This window comes from Onychomys torridus, chromosome 2 (genome assembly GCF_903995425.1).
Source record: "Onychomys torridus chromosome 2, mOncTor1.1, whole genome shotgun sequence".
Lineage (NCBI taxonomy): Eukaryota > Metazoa > Chordata > Mammalia > Rodentia > Cricetidae > Onychomys > Onychomys torridus.
The window spans coordinates 130,144,768-130,162,954 of NC_050444.1; the positions used below are offsets into that span (position 1 = coordinate 130,144,768).

At 45.5% G+C, this 18,187-nt stretch overlaps 1 protein-coding gene across 2 annotated transcripts; it reads right to left on the reverse strand.

The window, feature by feature from the left end:
- Nucleotides 1-341: 341 nt before the first annotated feature.
- LOC118578078 (cytochrome P450 4B1) lies at nucleotides 342-17,901 on the reverse strand. Of its 2 annotated transcripts, XM_036178713.1 has the most exons (12): nucleotides 17,722-17,901; nucleotides 11,324-11,465; nucleotides 11,095-11,139; nucleotides 9,749-9,876; nucleotides 6,202-6,326; nucleotides 5,821-5,972; nucleotides 5,576-5,682; nucleotides 4,639-4,829; nucleotides 2,820-2,953; nucleotides 1,470-1,534; nucleotides 1,291-1,373; nucleotides 342-930 (listed from the first exon to the last, which is right to left on the reverse strand). In XM_036178713.1, exons 1-12 carry the CDS (start codon nucleotides 17,899-17,901, stop codon nucleotides 753-755), a joined length of 1,530 nt encoding a protein of 509 aa, XP_036034606.1. In that variant the 3' UTR covers nucleotides 342-752. The 2 variants fall into 2 exon arrangements, with proteins under 2 accessions (XP_036034606.1, XP_036034607.1); XM_036178714.1 differs by lacking the exon at nucleotides 11,095-11,139.
- Nucleotides 17,902-18,187: the final 286 nt, after the last annotated feature.

Genomic DNA, 18,187 nt, shown 5'->3' on the forward strand with positions numbered 1-18,187 from the left:
CCCAAAGTCCTTTGCACAGTCATGCCTTGTGGAAAGAGTTTTCTTTCTCCCAGGAATTCATCTTTAGTGCTACTGTACACCTTCCCTAGGAATACTGTGAATGCCCAGAGCACTGTGTGACTATGAGACACCACTGTTGTGGATGGCAAGAGTGCCAGAGAGACATATCCCAAGAAAGAAATCACCCCAGGAAAGGCACCTTTCACGTTCTTTCATGTTAGTGGTGGGAGTGTGCTTTAGGAATTATTCTTTATTTTGTAGAGATTTAGTTTAAACAGTTTTCCATTATGTCCATTATATTCCAAATACACAGAGACAGTTAAAGAAACGCAAGTCAATGAAGAGTCACCTTCTATCCAAACCATCCCTCCTTCACATCCATCTTTCACAAATGTCAAGGCAACATTTCCATGGTCTTCACCAAGATTTTTCAAGAGCTGGAATGTATTTTTCTGGTTTTGGTTTGTTTGTTTGTTTTAGAAAGACACACAGTTATGAGAAACAAATGAAGTTTCTCAAGACTCCCAGATGTTCAACAAATGTTTGCGGAGTGAAGGAGCTGCAGAGTCCATCGAGTCATTAGACACATGTGTTTACAAGGGACTGCCTTCCATGAGACTGTCAGTGCTTTCACATCTATCAGCCCCCCCACCCCAGATCACGGATCCATGATGACTCTACATTCAAGCTAGGATGGCAACATCCCAGAAAAAGCCACAGCCTGTGCTATCTAAGCTGTGATCTCTGAAGGCCTATTTCCCAGAGCCCAGTGGCTTCAGGTGGAGGTGGATGCCATTTTTAGAGCGCAGGACCAGCTGGGGAAGCTTGATGGGCAGCTTTGAGGGATCCAGGGAGAATTCAAAGCGCAGCAAACAAAGGGCGGTGACCACCTTCATCTCATTCATGGCGAACTGCTGCCCAATGCAGTTCCTGCAGCGAGCAGCACAAAGAAATATCAAACTGTTGGCTATCCAGTGTTCTTAGAGACCCACAAAAAAAAAAGTAACTATTTTTGGATGCATTATGAATGATTGATTCATTGACCTGGGTTTAAAAGGCAAAACTCAGGAACATGGTAATGGGCCCCACTGGGTATTGTCCCATTGGGAGTTCTGGCTTGCAGTCTCTCACAGAAGGAAACACGTACCCCACCCATTTACCAGAACAGGAAAAAAAATTAGCAAAAGGCCCCCATTGTCACAGAGAACTCCGTATTGATGCCTCCCCAGTGATGACCTTCACTTTTCACTCCCAGTCTTTAAGGCCTGAGAATGTTGTCCCTCTCCCTACCTGGGCCCTGCAGAAAAAGGCATGAAGGCAAAGGGGTGGCGTCCTGCCACGTTCTCAGGAGAAAAGCGCAAGGGGTCGAAGACCTAAAGAGATAGGGCTTGCTTAAATACTCACCAAATCCTGCCAGAGGTTACCCCAGCCCACACCTTGTCTGCCCTCCAAACCCAGAGATGCAGTACCTCTGGATCAGGCCACACAGCACTGTTCCTGTGGAGGGCATAGATGTGCATAGAGATGAGACTGCCTGGAAGCAGAAAAGAAGCCTGATGACGAGGTGTTGTGAGGCAGCCAGGCCCAACTCCACATTAGGACTGAATCCCCTAATGTCCCCCTATCTGGGACACTAGCCTCTGTCTGTGCACTGCCAGTGACACTGAGCTCTTGGTCACAAAGCATTTTAATCATCATAATCAACAGCTCCGGGAGCCAGGTACTGAGAACAGTGCCTAACCTATACATCTGTGGAATGAAAACCAAGAGTGGTGAGCCTACCCCACTACAAAGTGGGATAAATAGGAGCTGCTTATTATAGCCTTTTGACTTTCAATTAACTAACTCTCAGGAAGCTATTATGCTATTAATAATAAGAGATACCCTTTATTTGATGCTTACTATATGTCAGGCTCAGGTCTGAACATTTTTATGAAGTCTCAACACAGAGTAGAACATGTTATACATGCATAGCATCATAGTCTATGTGAATCATCTCCTGGAGTTGTCCAGGGTGTAATCAGATAGGCACAGTGTGAATGAAAACTCTGAAGATCATTGTCATGAAAAATGTATTCTTTCTCCCTGCCCCCATTTTCATTTTTTGTTTTATTTTATGTGTATCATTACTATCTGCTTGTTAAATAGCACCATAGTAGAATCACTTGATATAGTTTTTTTTTTCTTTTCTGTTTTTTCAAGACAGGGTTTCTCTGTGTAGTTTTGGTGCCTGTCCTGAATCTCACTCAGACCAGGCTGGCCTCAAACTCACAGAGATCCTCTGCCTCCCAAGTGCTGGGATTAGAGGGGTGCGCCACTGCTGCCTAGCTTGATATAATTTTAAACAGAAGAAAAAAAGAAAAATTTCAGGTTACAAGAACCCCTCCCCAGAGAACAATGCAGCACCAGTACCCAGTGATTGGCCATGCCTGGGTCCTACTGCACTAACAGTCAAAAAGAAAGGCCAACTTTCACAATCACTGCCTCAAAGGAATACCTCATGTTGGATTCTTTAGGAAGACAAAAAATAGTCTTGCTACTTCAATCCACAGAAAGATGAATCCACATAATCACCCTAAAACCTAGGGGGGAAATGAAGTTTATATTTATATATACCTATATTTCTATCCTCAGCCCTATTTTAGAGAAGAGAAAGTGGAGGTTTGGGGGCAGAGACAAGTTTACTTTGTGAGGCCCAGGGCTCAGCACATGAAGCCTGAACTCTCTCAGCCTGATGTAAAGATTGGCCAATGGCACGGGTAATATCACAGAGCATTGAGAGGACTTTCATTTTGCCCTCACCATTTTCCCCAACCCACCTGCAGGTAGAGAGCGGCCATCCACAAAGGTGACTGGCTTGCTGAGCTGGCGGTACACCTGGGGCACCGGTGGGTAGAGACGGAAGCATTCCTTGATACACATAGTCAGGTAGGTCATCTTGGCCAGATCGTCCCTGCCAGCAACACGGGACACTTGGGAACTGGGAACAGGGATCCCAGGAGGGGGTAGGCCCAACTTTCACCATGATACCATTTTCATTTTCTGTTACCACCACACTTCCAACAGAGGAGTCAAGGGGGTTTCAAGTGCCTAAGCATAATGTAACACTGGGTGGCCAGAGAAACCTAGTGCTCTGGGAGGAGAAGGCACAGGATCCAAGAGACATACATGAACCCCACCCTGAAAGACAAGGCCACTTTTGTGTCATTCAGTGTCTTACAGAAGTCCCACAAGGGACACTTCTTTAGTTTCTGCTTGGCTTCCCTTGTGGCCTTGGAATGGAAAGGGTGACCTGATACTTGTTAGTTAAATAAATCAACCAATGTCCATGGATGAATAATGATAAATTCACATAAATACCCACTTTGGACACCATGAAGTTCAGACTCAAATGTCAAGTTCAATTATCAGAACTATATAATACCTTCGTACAGAGCCCCAAACTCCAACTCACTCTCCCCCTAATCCTGATTTTTCATTTCTTGTACTATTTTATTAAATAAGTATCCTCTAAGTTGCTTCAAATTCTGAATAAAACTATGTGAAAACAAAATAAGTATTTAATTCCCTGCCTCAGACTGTATACATGATTATCTGGCTAGAGAGCATGGCTCTCTTCACCTGAGTTTCAACCTTCTTTATAAAGTCAACTCAAGCCCCTCCCCTCCTCACGTCAACATCCTGGCCACTCAGTGTTACTCCATCCTGCAGCTTCCTCTGGATTTCAACCATGTGAGTCTGACTTTCTGAGAACTCCCTAAGAGCAGTAAATTGTCTCCTCCTCTCCTCTTCATATTTGCAATGCGCTCCCGGTAGTGCCATGCACATTGCTGGATCCCTTGGAAGGTTTCCAACATCCCACAAGTACACATTAGCTATGGAGACTCCATCCTTCAAATCTCTCACACTGGAATTATAAATCAGTCCCCCTTGGGAGAACAGGACTCCGGACACTGACAGGCCAATTTCTCTATCCCTGCTGTGTGCCCTGCCCCATGCTGGAGGTGGATCAGGAACTCAGTGGGATGAGGGACTGTCAGACTCCAAAGGCCTAAGAGGAGGAAGCAACAGAAGAGGCCTGAGTGGGACTCTCAGAGGACACTCTGAACGGGAAGGTGGTTCAGCTGGTGTCACATTCAGGACTTCAGACTTGAGCTGAGGAACAAGGAGGGACACATAGAAGTTTTTGGCATTTAGGATCTGTCTTTACTGTGATGAGGGATGTGGAGTCTGGGGCTTCTGTACTGTCATCCAAAGGCAGATGGCAGGTGGCAAGGGACTGGTTTTCCCAGCTGTCTTGCCACTGTCATCTCTGACTTTCCCTCTTTCTCAGCCCTCTCTGCTCTATCCAGAAGCCCAGCAGGGTCCATATTCTGTCATTATGAAATTCAGCCTCTGTTGACAATTTCTGTGACACTGAAAAGCCTCCATTTGGGGAGACTGGTTAAAGGGGGGGTACATCTAGAGTTAACCCCCCCCCAAGAAAGCTACACAACCAAACAAAAGGGAACACCTGTTGCCAACTTCACCTCATTTCCAGAACAGGTGTGGGTTGTCCTCGGCAGGCACTGGCAGGATAGGCACAACCCCTCCCTGGGCTGAGCAAGAAGGACCGAGCTCCCTCTCAGATTCACTCACCACTGGAAGGAGTCTTGGTCTCCTAGGATCTCATGGACCTCCTCTCTACACCGCTGCTGGTGCTCAGGGTAAAGGGCCATGCAGTAGAGAAACCAAGAGATACCGCTGGTGGTGGTGTCATGGCCTTCAAACATGAAGGTATCCACTTCAGCCCTGAGGTCTGCATCTGACAGCTTGCTCCCACCTTCATCCTGAAAGAAGGCACATGGGAGAGTTCGAGGCCTCTGAGTTAGGGTGAAGAAGATGCCCAAGATAAGCTGTCAGATGCAGGTCTGAGGAAGCATATGAACACTTGCGGGTATGCTTTGAGTCTTCCTCCAGATTCCTCTGTCCCTTCCAATTCCAGCCTAGATGCTTCTCATTCATGAAACCCTCCCTGAGCCCTCTGGACACATGCAACTTTACTCAGCCCCAGTATTGCTCATTAGGGACACCGCTTCTAGCTGGCAGGGAATAAATCTTTGTCAACATCCACCTACTACCTCCCCCATATGCAGATGGATGGCCATGCCAAGTCTTTCTTATCTCTGCATCCTAGCACAGGCATTGATTCAGGGTAGGCACCGAGTTTTCAGAAAAAGGAAGGGAAGGAGAAGCAGGGAGGAAGCAGAGAGGAAGAAGGGAGGGACAGGGACAGAGGTAAAGGAAAGAAAAGAAGGAAAGAAAAGGACATCTAAACTCTAAGCTTCTGCAATGCCAAGATGTTTAGGGATCTCAGAAGTCTAGAAATATCTTCAAGCTGCTACCATGTGATCCAGGCTGCCAGCTCCCTGGTGTCACAGCCCAACCACACACATGCTGCATAGTTTACCTCCATTGACTGGTGCCACGGACAAGCAGTAGGTTATAGTTGCCGAGCAAAGAGCCTGTCTTAGAAGGAGAGTCTAAAGGCTTCCCTGGGACCAGCTGTCCGGTAGGGTGGACTGTGTTCACTCACCCGAGCACCCAGGAGAATGTCCAGGAAGTCCAGATGTTTCCGCTGCTGGATCTTTTTCTGTTCCTTCTCATCCTGAAGGGCTGCCTTCCGCTGCCTGATGATCTGGTCTGGACCAAGAGCATAGGTGTCACTGCCTATTTCGGCCCTCTATCAGGAAGGGTGCAAAGGGATTCCAGGGGAAGAACCAAGGGTTCCTAGTTGGCATGAGGTGGCAGGGGGACAGGGGGCTTGAAGGAAAGGCCCACCTGTATGGTCATGGGCTATCTGGCAGGCCCGCAGGAAACGCTGGCCATGTGGAGTGCGCCAGTAAAGGAAGTCATTGTGGTACTGGAAGGATTCGATCCGCTGCTGCACCAGCAATGTGAGCTCGCTGACTGCCAGGTAGTAGCTGCTGTCTCTATGCAGAAGAGGGTGGAGAGAGGGAAGAGGCCTGAGCAGCTTTCTTTTAGGAATCCTATCCAAAATACTTCCCATTCCTCTTCTTGCCTCCTTCAGCCTCCTCACTAACACCAAATGTCTTCCACCATAAGTAGGGCAAGGACAAATCAAAGCAGGACCTCTGCACCCAGAGATCAGGAGTCCTTCAGCTTCCTTATCTGAGAGCCGTGGGTAGAGGTGCCTCTAACCTGTCGCTTAGGCCACTGTCTCCTTTGCCAAAGGTGCACTTCATGAGGGTGTCCAGTGCCATGTGTCCTACGTCACAGAAGATGTCAAAGCTCTTATTCTCGCTAGCCTTTTTTTCCCATTTGTCCTGGAATCCAGAGAGAGAGGGGATGTAATGTGCAAAAGAGCTGGGCTAGCTGGCCAGGGAAGCAGGTAGACTAACTACAGAGCTTCACTTCTCCCTCCTCTCCTCCAAATCCATTCCCCCAGTCTCATCCCCACCTCTGTAACAGACCATCTGCTGTAGCCTCCCTACTCCCCCCCCCATCTCCAGTGGATCACACAAATCTTCCCCTCCAAATTTTCTTCCCCCAACTCATGGCTTTATTCCAGTCCCCAACTCCAGCAGGCACTCCCTGGGAACCTAGCAACCAAGCCTGCCAGAGAATTAACTATGTCACTCTAGCAGGTGAGCTTCAGATCTTCAATCTCACACCCCTCCTCCAAATCCAATACCCCAGTCTCATTCCTAGATTTATAGTAAACTCCCTGTTTGTGCCTCTTCTCACTCTTGGCCCCATTCCCAGGGGACTAAAGTACATCCTGTGGAACACCCTGATTTCCTCTCTTCTGTGGACCCTTCACTCCTCCCAGGCCTTCTCCATTCCTAAGTGCCAGCTCCCATACCTAGAAACCCATTACCAGGACCCCTCTCCCACAGCAACACCTATATGAGAAAAATTCCCTACCAGGCAACACACAGCCACCACACTCTCCTAAGAACCTGAGAGGGCAACAGAAAGCAAGGAACAAAACATCCATGCAACAAAGACAAGACCAGATATCAGCACCTAGAATTACAATCTTCCCAAACCCAGATGCCTAGAAGCCAGCATGAAAATACAAGCAATAACAGCTAGAACAATATGTTTCCGTTAGAGCCTAGCAAGCCTAGCACAGCAGGCCCCTGAGAAATGCAACATAGCGGAAGCACAAGATAAAGATCATAAAATAGCATTTATTAATATGATAGAGGTCCTTAAAGAGGAAATCAATAAACCCCTTAAAAATCTATGAAAGCATAAATAAACAGTGGAAGGAAATGAACAAAACCATTCAAGTCCTGAAAGTGGAAATAGAATGAATAAAATTAATGAATAAAAGAAAACCCAAACTATAGGAAATCTGGAGATGAAAAGTTTAGGAACTCCAACAGGAACTTCAGAGGCAAGACTTGCCAACAGAATACAAGAGACAGCCATTTGAGACAAGATAGAAGAAATGGATACCTCAGACAAATAAAACATAAGATCTAAAAAGCTCCTGGCACAAAACATCCAGGAAATCTGGGACACTGAAAAAAACCAAACAAGAATAGTTGGAATAGAAGGAGAAGAATCTCAACTCAAAGACACAGAAATATTCTCAACAAAATCATAAAAAAAAAAATTCCCTAACATTAAGAAGGAGATGCCTATGAAGATACAAGAAGCATACAGAATACCATGTAGATTGGACCAGAAATGAAATTCCCCTTGGCACATAATAATCAAAACACCAAACATACAAAACAAAGTAAGAGTATTAGAAGCTGCAACAGAAAAAATGCCAAGTAACATATAAAGGCAGACCTATAAGAATGACACCTGACTTCTCAGGAGACTCTAAAAGCCAAAATGGCCTGGATAGATGTCTTACAAACTCTGAGAGATCACAGATACCACTTCTGAATACTATATGCAGCAAAACTTGCAATCACACTAGATAGAGAAAACAAGACATTGTGTGATAAAATCAAATTTAAGCAGTATCTGTTTACAAACCCAGCCCCACAGAAGGTATATAAGGAAAACTCCAATCTAAAAAAGTTTACATACCTGGAAAAACACAAGGAATAAATAAGCTCAGGCCATCAAATCTAAAGAGGGGAACACACACACACCATCACAACAAAATAACAGGAATCAACAAATACTGTTCATTCTCAACATCAATGTTCTCAATTCCACAATAAAAAGACACACATTAACAGAATGGATGCAGGGCCCATCATTCTGCTGCACCCAAGGAACACACCTCAACATCAACGATAGCAATTACCTCAGGGTAAAGGGTTAGAAGAAGATATCCCAAGCAAAAGGACCTAAGAAGCAAGCTGCTGTGGCCATTTTAATATCTAACAAAGTAGACTTCAAAGCAAAACTAATCAGAAGAGATAGGGAAGTACACTATATACTCATCAAAGAAAAAATACACCAATAGGACATTTCAATTCTTAGCATCTATGCACTGAACATAAGGGCTGTTTGTAAAAGAAACACTAATACAACTTAAATCACATACTGATACTCACACACTGGTAATGGAAGGCTTCAATACCCGACTCTCATCAAGAGACAGGTCAACCAGACAAAAACTAAGCAGAGAAATGCTGGAGCTAATAGGCATTATAAACCAAATGAGCCTAACAGATATTTTCAGAACATTTCACCTAAACACAAAAGAATAGACCTTCTTCTCAGCACCTTATAGAACATTCTCTAAAATGACACATACTCAGACATAAAGCAAGTCTCAACAAATACAGAAAAATTCAAATAACACCCAGTATCCTATCAGACCACCACAGACTAAAGCTGGATCTCAACAACAACAGAAACAACAGAAAGCCTACAAACTCTTAGAAACTGAACAACACATTACTGAATGAAAAATGGGTCAAGATAGAAATTAAAGGCTTGAATTGAATGAAGCCTAGAATTGAACGGAAAAAATCTATAGTTGAAGGAAAATGAATAAACATATCTGAACTTACAGGACACAATGAAGGCAGTTCTAAGAGGCAAGTGCACAGCACTAAATGCCTACATAAAAAATGAAGAAATTTCGCATTAGTAACAGCACACAAAAGCTCTAGGACAAAATGAAGAAATCACACCCAAAAACATAGAAGGCAAGAAATAATCAAACTCAGGGTGGAATGAATAAAATAGAAGCAAACAAAAACTATTTTAAAAATCCATGAAGCAAAGAGTTGGCTCTGTGAAAGAATTAATAAGGTTGACAAAACCTTCTTCACAGTGGTTTTCAACCTTCCTAATGCTGAGACCTTTAAAATAGTTCCTCATGTTTTGGTGATTCACAACCATAAAATTATTTTGTTGCTACTTCATAGCTATAACTTTGCTACTGCTATGAATCATAATGTAAACATCTGATATGCAGGATGTCCAACATGTGACCCCTGTGAAAGTGTCGTTTGACCGCCCAAAGGGGTCGTGATCCACAGGTTGAGAACTGCAGCCTTATCTAAATTAACTAAAGGCAGAGAGAATATCCAAACTAACAAAATTAGAGAAGAAGGGGGACATAACAACAGACACCAAGGAAATCCAGAGGATCATGAGAGACCTTTGGCACCATTGTTGCAGTCATAATGAGGACAGGGCTTCAGGAACCCTCTCCACAGGAGAGCACCACTTGCCTTCACCCAAGGCAAATTGGGATGTGTACAGAAGGCTGGTCCAGCAGCCCACAATTCCAGGATACTGCCATAGGGAGGGTACTCACCAGCATGATACGTGTGGATTCAGCAAATATGGCTGCATAGGGCTTCAGCACATCATAGTGGAATCCAGGTGTGAGCAGCTTGCGGTGTTGGAACCATTTGGGCCCATCAAGCACCAGTAAACCTTTTCCTGAGAAGGGAAGGGAGATGGAGGCTGTGGAATCCAGGCAATGCTGCTTTACCCATAAGACCACTCCCTATGGGAGGCACTGCAAGAACCAATATAGACCTCTGGTACCCAATTGCAACCTCCCAACATAGAAACCTCCCAATTGAGACCTCCCAACCTAGAGAAGGTAGCAGATCTTGAGTAAGTCAATAGTCTAAGACTGTTACCTTCCTACCAAGCAGCCCTTTCTTAGCTCCCAGGAAGCTTCCAAGGGCTAATTAATTAATTAATTAATTAATTATTATATATAAATAAAGTTTGGAGAAGCATATGGCCTTGGATCAAGAAGATTCAGAGGAGGCTGGAGAGATAGGCCAGTGATCAAGGGCCCTCACTTCTCTTACAGAAGACCTGTGCTCAGTTCCCAGAACACACATGACAGCTCACAACCACATATAAGTCCAGTTCTAGGGGATCCAAATAGGTACCTGTGCACAAGTGGCATAATCTACACAAACACACATAGAGACAAATAAAAGTAAAAATAAGAATAAGGCCAGGTGTGGTAGTGTACACCATTTATCCCAGCACTCACTCAGAAGTCAGAGGCAGGTGGATCTTTGTGAGTTCAAAGCCAGCCTATTCTACATAGAAAGTTCTGGGCCAGCTAAGGCAACATAGTGAAACTCTGTCTCAAAGTCAATTAATTAATCAACTAACTAATTAATTAATTAATTAAAAGAAGTGGATGACTCAGTGGCTCACTCCACCTTCAACATCAGTCCACATACTGACAGCCAACATTGGCCCATCTTCCCTGACTAGCCCCATCTTCTAACTGAAGTCTACCTTTCAGCCATCTGCAGCCTCCATGGTCCTACAACTATTACATCTTTTCTCAGACCCTTCTTCCAGAAACAAACATCAGTATAATATCCTGTAGGATCAACTCTAGGGTTGCCTCCTCTAGAAAGCCATTCTTCAAAGACACATTGCCTTGCCTCTGCTTAGAAAAGAGGGAAGACGAGTGTCCAGCGAGAGAAAGTGTCTAGCCCCTGTGACAGACAGGAGCTCTCTTGCTGCTCTACTGCCTCCCCACGGAGATGCTAAGCTTAGGACAGGCACTCAGGAGCCAGGCAGTCCACTGGAGTGATAACTGGCTAAGTATGGCAGGGCAAGATTCTGGTCACTTAGCACAGGGAGGGAAGGGAAGGTACAGTAAAACAGATGTTCACTTACCAATCCACTGGAGTAAGAAGTCATACACATCTGGAGCCTTTGGGTCTGCAGAACAAACGGATGTCAGTCACAGAGAAACAGGATTTTCCCAGGTGAGGCATAGCAATGAATGAGGTAGGGACTTAGTTATTCTCATCCAAGATGTTAGACACAGGCCCTGACCTTCCCCAACTTGGTCCCTGAGCCCATCATTCCCAGGAAATCCCACCCTCTCTCCACGGCACCTCACCCCCACGGCTGTACACAGCTTTGGCATAGTCAGGCTCGTAGATGTTCAGGAAACCAATGAATTGTCCAAGCCAGAGAGAATGGGCATAGGGGAACTGTTGGGACCAGGATACCACCTTGTCCAGGCTCCCTAACTTCTGGATCTGAAATGATAGCAGAAGACAAGGACCACTCAGGAACCCAGTATAGCCAGAAGACCTGCCCCCCAGGTTTCTGGGAAAAGAAGGAAGGACACTGCCCAGTCAGAGCCTGGAACCTCCTTCCCTCCTCCCGTATCCCCCTCTCCTGCACATTTCTAATACCCTCTCCAGTCCCAGAGCTGCTGCTCTAAGCCCAGGAATGCCTGTCACTCCCAAGCCACTCCCTTCAAAGTCACCAGTTGTGCCTTCTCTGCAGTTTTGGCTCCCAGGCCTCTATCTGTATATAGGTATAATCTGCCCATAGATTCATCTTTCTGAATCCTGAATTCAACCAAAAGGTTGCCTTTTGCATGCAATGTCAGGGAATGAAAATGATAAAAATTATCTTTACCTATAGATAAAGGGACATTTGTGGTGCCCTTCCTCCTTCCTAGCTGGTAATTCCTGGACTTCTCTCCCTTCTTTTATGTCTCTCTTCTTTCCTGCCTGCCCCTGAAGTAACTAAAGTAACACCATTTTGTCTTGACTCCATTTTGTGTCCACTTAGAGAATTTTCAAGCCTCTAGCCTCTCAATAACCATGTCTGTCTTGGCAACACATTCAGGATTTCTATCGTTTGGACCATGGTGTAGATGTATTAACCAAAAATAATTAATGTTTAAGTAAAAAATAATGTCTAAATAACTACTATGTTCTGCTGAAACAAATGTTGCAAAGTTACTTTGCCCCTCATCTAACATTGAAGCCATCGTGGTTTCTGTCTTTAAAAATGCTGTACCCCTGAGCTTCAGCACCAAGAGGCTCTGAGGCATTAGCTCACTCCTCGTTGCTGCCCAGAAATAAGGATCTCTGATACTCTTAACTGGCTTTAATCGGTTGTCTATATCACTCTTGAGTGAATTATTTCCCCCACATGGGGTTTCCTTACATTCTGCTCCCTATATTTCCCAACTCCTGGGAGCCATGCCTGTGCCATTTTACAGTATCCCAACCACAGACACAAGACCTTGGCCTTCGTCATGGATTGTCATGACCTCCCTAGAGACAGCTTTCTCCTATGGACCCTGATTGTCCCCAGGAGTCCAGTGAGAGTGAGGACAGCTCACAGGGTCTGGTCTCACTTTTGCAGCTGCAATCCTTCAAAATGGCTGTTGAGACATTGTTCTACATGTGGCTACTGCCAAACTTCTCTGAGTTACACAACAAATGTCTCAGATGTATCCTCAGATGCCTGAAGCCTGGATACTTACTATCAGATCTAGAACAGCTTGTTTTCTCCCAAAGGAAGGAAGCAGGGGAAAAACAGGAAATGGATATAAGTCACTCCAGCACCCTGCCTCATCCATTCATTTGCACTGGGGTTGACCCGGGCAGCAGTGAACAATAGGAAGGTCTTGTTCTCCAAAAGTAAGTTAGACTCCAAGAACAACATCAGAAAGGGACAGTAATGAAGTTTAGTTGAACCATGACCTCTTCATAGGTGGGAACAGTGCATTCTAAGGCCAACAGAATGGTCTCACATGACACAGCAGAATAGGGATCATGACTGAGCTTGTCCTGCCATCCTTCCTGTCAATAAATCTGCTCAGGCCATTTGCTATTGGACCTAAAGATCAGTTGGCTAGTGTCCAAGGAGCAAGCTCCCTGCTTCACCAGTCTGCTGCAGCCACAGCTCTCTTGGGGACTGCTAGAGGACAATATTAATCTGTGTGGGGAGGTGGCTCAGTAGAGGAAGCATTTGCTTCCCATGTAAGAAGACCTGAGTTTGAACCTTAGGCCCTTACTTAGAAGCCAGACATGGTGGATATATCTGTAACCTCAGAGTCATATAAAAAGATCAGGGGAGGGGGCTTGCTGACCTGCCAGTCTTTCCAAAATAAGGAGAGCTCTGGGTTTAATAAGAGACCTTGTCTTAAAAAAGTGAAATGGAAGGGGCTATAGATATGGCTCGGCAGTTAAGAGCCATACTGCTCTTGAAAAAGACCCAAGTTCAGTTCCCAGCACCCACATGGGACTGCCCATAATTTCCTGTAAATCTAGCTCCTAGGAATTTGACACCCTCTTCTGGACTCTGCCAGCACCTGCACTCACATGTACACATTCACTACACACACACACACACACACACACACACACACACACACACGCAAGCACTCACTTATGTAATTTTTAGTCTTCAAAAATATTTTTAAAGGGGATGGAGAGATGACTCAGCAGTTAAGAATATTGGCTGCTCTTCCAGACAACTGAGGTTCAGTTCCCAGTACATACTTGGTGGCTCACAACATCTGTAACTACAGTCCCAGGGGCTCTGACACCCTCTTTTGGCCTCTATGAGCACCAGGTACACATGATCTACATATGTACATGCATAAAATACCCATATACATAAAATAAACTGAAGCAAGTTTTTTAATTCTCAAAAATGAATAAATAAGGTAGAGAGTCATAGAAGACATACAATATGAGCCTCTGGTCTTCACACACACACAGATGAATATACATACATCACACACACACACACACACACACACACACACACACTCACAAATTCATCTGCTTGAAAAACAGAGATGAATATTTAGAAAAGCCAACCATTGAGGGTAGAAGACAGGGACTTCTCTTCTCCAACATGAGCTCAGTGTCTTCAGTATAAAAATTTAACTCAACAGCCATCTTTTGACTTCCCAGATCTCAACAAGATCTCTCAGTCCCTGAACCAAAAGCCACCTGCCAGGACCTTTCACATGAGTCTCTGCTGTGCCATCTGAGGCCACTTAGGGAAGTCTTGTGAGGATCAGCATAGTTGCTCTCCTCCTCGATTGCTATCCCTTGGTGTCCTTGTGTGTCTAGAATCAGTCCTCCTGACCTTTAGTTCTCTTCTTAACACATATAAGACTATTAGGGCCTGGTATGTGTGAGTCCAAGCCACTGTTGAGACTTCAAATAAGGGACAGACTATCAGGAGGTCTGCTGTGAAACAATCCCTCCTAGAAACGGCTACGTAAGCAAGACCAGAACAATGGTAGTACCAATGAGCATATTAACATAAAAGGCGGAAATTTTCACAAGGTCCACCCCTAGACAAAGAACAACAAGCAACTAATAACTGTTGGGAGAGTGAGAATGAGCCTCTGTCAGGGAAAGATGGAGAATTAGCTTCTCCCAGGGGTGAAGCCCTTATTGGTTTTCCAGTGCAGAGTGATCAGTCTTGAAAACATATCAACAATAAAAACAGACTGAGGGGGGACATGTGTGTGTGTGTGTGTGTGTGTGTGTGTGTGTGTGTACACATATGTAACAATAATAAGGAAAAAGAGGCTATCAATTTGAGGGGGACATGGGAGGGGTTTAGGAGATGGTAACTGGGAGTCGCTGGAGGAAGAAAAAGGGGTAGAGGTATAATTCCATTCCAATTAAAAATATATAATTTTTTAAGATTTTTAAATAAAGCTGCAGAGTGGGAGGACCTGCAGGAACGATCAACCAAAACAAGAAGCACCAGCTCTGGAGTAACCCTGACCTCTCTCCTCCTGCTCAACCTTAACCCTGACCCCCTGGGCCCCTGGCTGGTATTTGCCCTTCACCCTGGTCCCTGCCCCTCTGCCTCCTCTTTCATAGCGCTGTTCAGTCATCTTTGCTGGGAGGACTGGGGGAAACCAAAGACCAGATGGATTTGGGAAGGAAGAAGAAAAAGAAAGCAAATGTGTCACAGTATTTTACATCAATCACCCTCTACAGAAATTTCACATCTGACATTTAGCTGCCCAGCTGTTTGCTATGTCCTTATAGTTTGTTCTACGGATACTCATCTAACTCAGCAGTCTGAAGATGACTACCCCCATTTTAGCAATAACAAAGAACAGAGAGGAGAGATGACTTATCAAACAGGACACAGCAAAGGTCAATGATCAGTGTTGGCTGAATAGAACGAACCAGAGTTCTTAGTATACGGGGCAATGCTAAGGGGGCTGCTCCAGTAATAAGCAGGGCCAGAGATGGGGCCTCTGAGGTTACAGAGGATTGATTTCCTTTCCTTGAGCTGGAAACCAATACCCCCTAAACACACACACACACATACACACACACACACACACACACACACACACACACACACCACTGCACACAAGTTAGATATGTCAGCTCCCCACTAACTCCTCAAACTTAAGCCCACAGAGAATATCCCTGTTCTCCTCAGGAAAAGGACACACACACACACACACACACACACACACACCCTGCCTCAAAAGGACACATTCTGAGACCTGAATAAGATGAGAGGTAGATGCCACCAATGCTTCTAGATTGTAACTGGAAATCAAGAAAGAAGAAACTAATCCTGGTAGAAACTTCCACACCCAGGCCTACACCCACCTACCCTCCTTTCCTTCCTGTGCGCATCTTCACTGCATTAGAATCAAATGTTAGTTACTTGGCTTTTTTTGTTTGTTTATTTGGTTATTTGGTTAGTTTTTTGTTTGCTTTTTTTTTAATTCACTGTGTCTGCATTAAAATGCAGGAGGTCCCTGGTCCAGCCTTGATTTGATTCCTGAACTATTATTATATGTCCTTAAATGAACACCTTGTCCCTTTGAATCTCAACTTCCTCATCTTTTCTCACACTGGGGAAACAAATCCACACCCTGCCCTTCACAGGTTTAGGTGTGAATCCAACCCACAGCAGAGAGAGATACCAAGCCCTGAAGGAATGCAATGGTGGTGTGTCTATGATGGTTCCCCAGGGAACTTGTAAGTACTCAAGATCAGCCACCACTCCAATCTTGGCATGCCCTTCCTGGAGTCAAGCCAAAGCCCTCCAGATAGTGGTATTGGCAACAAGCAGCTGAAGCTAGGCTGTGTTCCAGGCTCTTTATGTACTTCCAAGATGGGGTGGAGGCCCTGGGAAGAAGAGGGCAGCCAGCTCTGGAATGGAGTTGTGAGAGAGTAAGGATTACATGATATAGAAGTCCACTGATTGGGGATCATCCTCAACTCTGAAGAAAGCAGCTGGGCACAAAGTGGGAGGTACGGAGGGCCCCTTCCCATGTGTCTCTCATGCTCCTTCAGGGTGTTCAGACCTCAACCTCCCAGAGTTGTCAGAGGTGCTCCCAAGTCCTCCTAATCCCTCACCTCCCTTCCCCACTACTTTCTTGCCAAAGTGTTGTGCTGTACCTTGAGGGCACAGGAATAAATCAGACCGGATCTCCATTCTCCAGAAGTCTCAGACTAGTAGGAAAGATGAAAAGTATGAAGCAGAAGTGGACGCTGGGGAGGCTCCTTTCCCATCCTGGGAGCAGGGGAGGCTCTAGTGTCTGTTTTCTCCCACCCAAAGCATCCTGTTTTTTCATTAATTCTGGATGCTCAGTGGTACAGTGAAGTTCATAGGCTAACCTCAACAGGGGCCAAAAATAAGATTAGAGATTAAGTTCATTTCCAGCATCAATCCCAAAAGAGAGGCAATTTCCAGATGGAGGAATAAGGCAGTAGGAAAGAATTATACTCTCTTTCTGTGACTATCCCTGGCATCCATGCCTAGGCTCCCAAACCTGCCTGCAGCTCAAAACACTCAGGAAGACTTTTAATCTTAGGTGCCTAGTTACAACTTGACATATTAGAATCTCCAGAAGTTGGAGGGGGTGGAGAGGGCATCTGCTTCTCCCATTTCGCTTCAAACCCCCAGAAGGTCTGGATCCCCATGACAGGAGTTCCAGAGACTGGGTGTTAAGGTGGACCCCTACTGTGCTGCCTTTACAGGAGAACCAACCAGGATCTGACTCCCACCAGGATCTGAGCCTGGAAAAATGCCTTAGTTTCTCAGCTACAGGAAGGGGACACAGAAGGCACCACCTGGCTCTGCAGGCACCAACCTCTCAGACATACTGGGAAGTCTCAGGAGGCAGTATTTGTTGGTAGTAGAAATCTTGACACTACACAGAGCAGGACACATAAGAAATCTAAACATGACCGCCTCGTTGTTGGGTCTCGTTTTGAACATTCAGTCTCTTCCCTATGTGATCCATCAACAAGCCTCCACACAGACTTGCACTTTGGGCCTCAGAATAATGGAAAAGAATCTTGGGCCTTCTTAAGCTCCACTTCTGAAGTGCTGTGTTGCTTCTGAAGTCAGCTTGAAAGGCAAGAGTGGGAAAGCTGACTAGGAGTCTTGGTTCCAGGCATTACCCCCAGCCTGAACTGATGGCCTCCTTCTTAGCATCTGAGGAATTAGTCCTGATTCTCCCACACACCCCTCTCTACCTACCTCAAGAGCATGACCAAAAAGCCAGTGAGTAGGGGGCCCTGGGAAGCTGTCCAGAGCCCTGGCCAGCTTCTGCCTCCGCAACAACAGGCCAAGGAGCTTGAAGACAATTACGATCAGGATCACTACAGAAGCCCACAGGCCCAGGCGGGATAGGCTCGGGGACAGGACGCTGAGTGCCATGGCTACACTTGCAGGGTCCAGACTCCCAGCTGCCTCCAGCTGCCCACAGGCTGCCTTGTACTCTGGACACAGGCACCCTGCCAGTTCCCACCTCCTTGCCACGCCCAACAGCCAGCAGCAGCCCAAACTGGGCTGAGTGCCATAGGGTGGAGATAGTTGCCGCAAAGTTCATAAGCAACAGAGAGAGCATGACTGGCTTCTTCCAAAATATGGCTTAATAGAGACCAGACCATGAGCATCCCACCTTGGTTTCTTGGAGAAGAGAACATAGGGCAGTTCTTGGTTT